The 6838-nt window shown below is 32.9% G+C and overlaps 1 protein-coding gene across 1 annotated transcript; it reads left to right on the forward strand.

Moving 5' to 3' along the window:
* Positions 1–383: 383 nt before the first annotated feature.
* On the forward strand, positions 384–5619 carry LOC107949844 (uncharacterized). Its single transcript, XM_041089866.1, has 9 exons — positions 384–566; positions 1763–1971; positions 2080–2481; positions 2584–3170; positions 3409–3652; positions 3755–3891; positions 3983–4058; positions 4152–5250; positions 5491–5619. Exons 2-8 carry the CDS (start codon positions 1764–1766, stop codon positions 5222–5224), a joined length of 2727 nt encoding a protein of 908 aa, XP_040945800.1. The 5' UTR covers positions 384–566; position 1763; the 3' UTR covers positions 5225–5250; positions 5491–5619.
* Positions 5620–6838: the final 1219 nt, after the last annotated feature.

Here is a 6838-nt window from a genome sequence, read left to right on the forward strand (position 1 = left end):
ACGGAACGTTTTTAGAATAACGGCCGTTATATAGCGGTAGCGCCGCCGACCGAAACCGCTATTGCTGAAAATAACGGAGGGAAGCGGATTCACACCGATAACGGTGGATAGCGGCCGCAATTTAACGGATAACGGACAATTGCGGCAATAACGGGCCGCTATTCCCGTTATTTTCCGTTTCCGTAAATTAAAAAAAATCAAGTGCTGTAGATGGACATGGATGATGATTCTGGTGAATGAAATATTGAAGTGAATAGTGAAAAGTGAGAAGAAAGACTGAATAATTGTACTTCATAATAAAACAAAAGACAAGGGAATATATTCCCCCCAACCTGCAATCAAAACAAAGTAAAGTAAAAGACTGAATCTGAAAGTCGATTAAAAAAATCAAAACTCACTCACACAACACAATACAAGGCAGTACTCAGTAAGTCAGACTCACAAACTCACATTTCACAGAATCACAAGCAAACGAAAAGGCAAAATATATTTCTTCATTCTCCATATTTCGGCAAGGCAAAAAACACAGCCACAGGGCACAGGCAGCAAGCAAAGCAATAGATCAAGTAAGTAGAGAAAACTAACCCAGTAAAGTACTTGCATGTCTTGAATCTGCAACATAGAGTGATTTTTTGATATTTTTATCCCTAGATCTATATTCTACACAAAAAAAGGGGGGGTTAAAATGTTTTCGGCGATTTTCGACCACCGTGCACGGCGGCGCCGTCGCCGGTGATCGGCGGCTGCCACGGTGGCCGATGGCCGGATTCTGGGCAACGGCAGAGAAGAAAATAATTGAGAGAAAAAGGCAAAAAAATTATTTGAAGAATGGCTGAAATGAAGATTCTGAAAATTTTTTCATTTAAATAGGCCTTCAAAACGACGCCGTTTTGGGCAGGCCACTCTGGCACCAAAACGACGCCGTTTCGGCCTATCCCGCGCACTTACCCGCCCCGTTTCCTAGGATCCGCGTGTTTTTAACAGAAGGGTTAATTGCGCTTTTAGCCCTTCCTATTTTTTATTATTTACAATCAAGCTTATTTCTTTTTAATTTTGTCCTATAATTTATTTCGTATTTCAATTTGGTCCACCTTGAAGCTGTGCGTTTTGAAGGATAGGGATTATTTCCCATTTGATCCATTTTTGTTATTTGTGCATTCAATTTGGTCCTTTTTCTTTTTATTTATTTCGGATTTGCCGCAAATTTATGTTTTAAGTTCGATTTAGTCCCTTTTTGTTATTTTTGCTATTTTATTATTAAATTAATTAATTTAATATTACTATTACTATTATTATTTTCCTTTTTTATTTTATTATTTATTTACTTGTTATTATTACCATATTATTAAAATTTAATTAGTTTTGCATTATTATTTCAATTATATTTCTTTTCATATTTATTTACCTAAATATTTTAAATACATTTATTTTATTATATCATTTTATTTATCTATATAGTATATCCTTTCATATAATTTTTAATTTTAAGATTTTTATTATTGTTATTATTATTATTAATACCATCATCATCATCATCATCATCATGATTATTATTATTATTATTATTTATTACCAGTATTATTATTATTATTAAATTTTTTACACAATATTTATTTATTTCTATAATATTAGGTCTTTACTTTAGCTTTAAATTTTGTTTACTTTTTTTGGTATTATATTGTTGATAATATAACTATATAAGTAATGAGTTGCTTATATTTCTAAATATAATTTTATGTTTCTTATATAAATAAAAATAAAGCATGCCACCACGTGAAGAGTTCCCGACTAAAGGATTGGAGGGTGCACTAAGTAATGATATAGGTTGGCACTTTGGAACTCTAGTGCCAAATGCGAGAGGAAGTATCGTATGTAAACTTTGTGGTAAAGTTGTGAAAGGAGGAATAACACGACTTAAAGAGCACATTGCTCATAAAACCGGCAATGTTGCACCATGCCCTAATGTTACTGGTATGTGATACTTTATTATTATTATTAAATGTTATTGTAAATTTATCAATAAAGATTATATATAATTGATAATAATATAAAGTGTGAATTATTTTATTTTATTAACAGGTGTCATTAGAGAAAGTATGATGAATGTACTAAAAGAAAGCAACACAAAGAAAATAGACAAAAAGAGGAGAAAAGATGAATTCTTATCTCAATTAACAGAAGAGGAGGATGAGCATGAGGGATTCATTGATGAGGTTTCTGCTATAAGGCAAGCAACTCGAGAAAGTATCCAATCACAACACGAGTGGCATAAAAGGGAAGAATTCAGACGAAGTACTGGTGGTTGGGATAACATTTATGAAGAAGGGCGATCTTCTCATGGATCAGCTAGAGAACATAATAGAGAAAGAACAAGTAAATCTATTCTAGGTGAGTCTGGGTTTACCTTAAGGGGAGCTATACCTGAATTGGTTAGAAGCAAAAGTTCAAAGCAACCAAAGGTCAATGACTCTTTTTTAAAGAGTTTTCGAAGGAAGATAGGTGAAGCGGTATCTAAATTTATAATATATGAAAGACTTCCTTTTCAATTAGCAAGCTCTCCATGGTTGTATAACTTAATTCAAGTGGCAACAGAAGTTGGACAAGGTGTAAAGCTCCCAACACCTTATGAGGTTTCAGATGTGTATTTGGAGTCAGAGTATCAACGAGTTCATGATTGGGTAAATGTACTAAAGACTCATTGGAAAGAATTGGGTGCAACTCTAATGTGTGATGGTTGGACCAACAATTTGAATCAAATGCACATCATTAATTTCCTTGTTTATTGCAGTAAAGGAACCATTTTTTGGAAATCGGTAGATGTCTCAAGTGTCCGTAGTAGAGATGCTGAATTCTACTACCGTTTGTTAGATTCAGTTGTAGAAGAAATTGGAGAAAATTACATTGTCCAAATAGTGGCTGATAATGAGGCAGCAATGAAAGCTGCTGGAAAAAAGTTAATGTTGAAAAGACAACATCTATATTGGACCTCATGTGCAGCTCACTGTTTAGATTTATGCCTTGAAGATATTGGGAAAAAGCCCAGTGTAGCAAAAGTGTTAGATGAGGCAAAGAAAGTGACTTGCTTTATATACAATCACATTTGGACTGTTGATTTGATGAAGAAGTATACACAAGGGAGACAAATACTTCGACCCGCTCTTACTCTATTTGCAACTCATTTCATTCAACTTGAAGAGATAACAAGACAAAAGCAAGGTTTGAGAGAAATGTTTAATTCAAAGGTCAGTATTTTATAATTAGTTAATATAATTACTTAAATATAGTAACCTTTAGTGATTTTATTAGTTCCAAATAATTTAAATTATATTATTTTAAAATTTTTCTTATGAATATATAGGAATTTAAAGAATCAAAATGGGGAAAGCAAAAGTCAGGGCCTGCTTATGAAGCCAAAAAATTGTTTTGGGAAAAGATTTTTGGAAAAAAGCCAATGACCTCATAAAAGTTTATGAGCCCTTAGTAAGAGTATTGAGACTTGTGGATAGCGATGAAAAACCAACGATGGGCTTTATTTATGAGGCTATTGATAGGGCTAAACGAGCAATTCAACAAAATTGTCGATATTTCACAGAGTATGAAAAGATTATTGACAATAGATGGAATTTTATGCATTCCGACTTGCATTCAGCTGGTAAGATAAAATATTTCATATAATTAAGAACTATTTTTATATTTTATTATTTTAAGCTTTAGATTATTATTATTTGATGATATTCTTATAAATTATACTTAGGTTATTTTCTCAACCCTCAATTTCAATTTGGGGTGGAGCATTCTGAGAATGTATTAATAGAAACATTAGAAGGTACACGATCAGTAATTGAAAGATTAGAACCTTCTATGGATACTCAAGTCAGAATGGTTAATCAGGTTAGATTCAACTACTATTATTTGTAACTTAGTTAAATAATTTGAAATAGAATTTTTATTTTTATTTTTACTCTATCTTTTATTTATGCAGTTGTTATTATTTAGAGATAAACATGAGACATTCGGTACTCCACAAGCACAAAGAGCTTGGAAGCAAATGAATCCGGGTAAACAGTTAATTAAATTATTTAATTTAATTTATATTATTTAATTATATTGTACATTTTAAAGTTATTTGAAATTTAAATAATATTATGCAGCTGAGTGGTGGATGATATATGGCACATGTGTTCCCGAATTACAAAAATTAGCAATTAAAGTGCTTAGTCAAACAACTTCAGCATCAAATTGCGAACGAAATTGGAGCACATTTAGTTATATTCACACCAAGGCAAGAAATAGGTTAAAGTATAAAAAACTTGAAAAACTAGTGTTTACCTATTATAATATGAGGCTTAAGATGAGGCATCAACAAAGAATGAGCACTGATGATATAAATGTTAGTTTTAATCCTATCAGCCTTGATTATATCTTTGAAGATGTTGATCCACTATCAGAATGGCTTCATGAGAAAGAGAATCCATTGTTAGATGGTGAAAATGCCGGTGTGTTGCCTGTGGATACCTCTGATGATGAAATGGATGTTGATCAATCGCAACAACAAATTTTGTCTCATTCAAGTTCTAGTTCAACTCCAAGTCAGAGTGGCGATGGACCCGATGGTGGTGGTTTAAGTCCAATTGATGAGGATGACGGATATAGTGGTGATAGAGGTGAAATTAGGTCTTCTAGTCAGTATGGAGGAGAATATGAGGGTGGTACCACTAGTGGACATTTTCGTGACAGATCAGAGTTTGATGGAAATATGTTTCCTGAACCTAGGAGAGATAGAAGTGAACCTAGAGCTCCATCAAAGGGAAAAGGCAAGAAGCATACTTCTATAGGCTCTTCATCTGGTAGTGGTAGGAGATCGAGTTCTAGTAACCTTGGGTATAGTGATTCATCTACTAGCACTCAAGGTTTTTATCCACCAGAACAACCTTCACATGGTTATCCACAACCATATGGTTATTATCCACCATTTCCTAATTATGGTGTGCCATACCAGCCTCAAATGTATCCTCCTCCACCAATGTATCACCCACCTCCACCTTTCATGTATCCTCCTCCTCAAATATATCCTCCATATCAATTGAATGAAAACCAAGGTGAAAATGTTGCTTTTTTGGATATATTTTTGGACAAAGGCCAAGAGAATCAAGTCAAGAACGCTCCCAAAGTGAAGGTGAAGGATTTGATCTTCCTCGTCATTCCACTAATTGGTGAAAACTAAATCGTGCCACTATCATTATTTGTAAGGTATGTTTTTTTTAAAGAAATCCTTTGTTATTGTTCTTAATTTTGATGATATTAAAACATTTAAAATAATATATATCTTTAGATAAATGAATGAAGTATATTTTATGAAAAGATAATGAAGAATCGAAGCATGTTAAATTATATATGAAAGTAGAATGAGATGAGAATAAGTGGTAGGAAATAGGAATAATTAATGAGAATCTATTCATTAATTTATCTATTCCTTTTTTCCTTTTGCAGCGTATTTATATCTTCACTATCTTCAAAGCTGTCAAGAAATATTGAAGACATCTCTCATGTATGAATTCTCAATTCTTTTATTTATAAAAACTTTCAAACTTATTAAATATGATAAATGTTTAATATTTCTTTTTTTTTACTTTGTTATTAGTTAATATAACATTCTTAGAAAATTCGTAAATAAATATAAGAATAATTAATGATTATAAAAGTTGTGTTCTCATGTCATATTAATAAAGGTTCATAAGTGTTAGAAAACACTCTAAAAATCATTAAAAGTGACTTTTTATAATTATAATTATAATTACTATGTTTTACAGTAAGTTGTGCGAATTTGAAAAAAATTCACGACCGCGATACCCGCAGTGACCGCAATAGCGTCCGTTATGTCCGCGACCGCGACAAACACGACGCGACCGAAAACGCGACCGCGACCGCAATTTAAATCCCTGGTGGCACTAGGCTACTTCACTTCAATTATCGGTTTGGAGTCGCGACTTCAAAGGCTTGTATTCGAGATATTAAGGCTCAATGTCACGACACAGCACACCTAATATCGCAACTTTCGTGGTTGACTACATCATGTTAGTTTTTCGTTGAAATTTTTCTCCTGTAAGGCGATGAAGGGTTAGTGTCGCAACACCCACAATAGTTGATGTTTTCCTCAAGGTTTGGCCATAGTGTCATTTCCCTACATAAACTTAAATAAACCATTAGACTCTCAACGGCATAGTTTTGTCAATTTGGGTCTCAAAAGGAATAAAACGTAAGGAAAAACTATAATTAGAACTTAAAACCAAAAATAAACAAAAAGCATTGAAAAAATCGTAAATTACTTGAGAACAAATTCATCAAATGTTCAAGAGAATCTAATTTGACATATTAAATTGTGACATATTAATAAGTTCGAACGGTTAAGATATTTTTCAAAGACTTTTGATTTGGGTTTTGGAAAACAAAAGGGAGGTTCAGGCATAGGAGAGAAAGATGAGTAATTTGGAGTGTTATTCAACCGGAGAAAGCCACTGATGGCAGAGCTAGCGACTACAACACAGGGTTGGTCCAAGGTTCTCTCGGAGTTTAAAAGAGTTTTCTCCTTTGTTTTGGAAAAAGAGGAGGAAAATGAATAAAGAAAAAGATTTTGAATAAAATAATTTAACTTGATTTGACCCATTTAGACTTGAATCTATGGATCCAGTGGAGGCAGAAGCAAACTCGAGTCCTTCAAGACTTGACCTATTCCAAGCCAACAACCTATTTTGAGCTTAATTTCAAGCCCACAATCTTTGGTTTTAAAGTAATTTTTCATTTTTTAAGTATAGTTAGTATAAATTGTAGCGTTATTTAG

The sequence above is a fragment of the Gossypium hirsutum genome, chromosome D03 (genome assembly GCF_007990345.1).
Source record: "Gossypium hirsutum isolate 1008001.06 chromosome D03, Gossypium_hirsutum_v2.1, whole genome shotgun sequence".
NCBI lineage: Eukaryota > Viridiplantae > Streptophyta > Magnoliopsida > Malvales > Malvaceae > Gossypium > Gossypium hirsutum.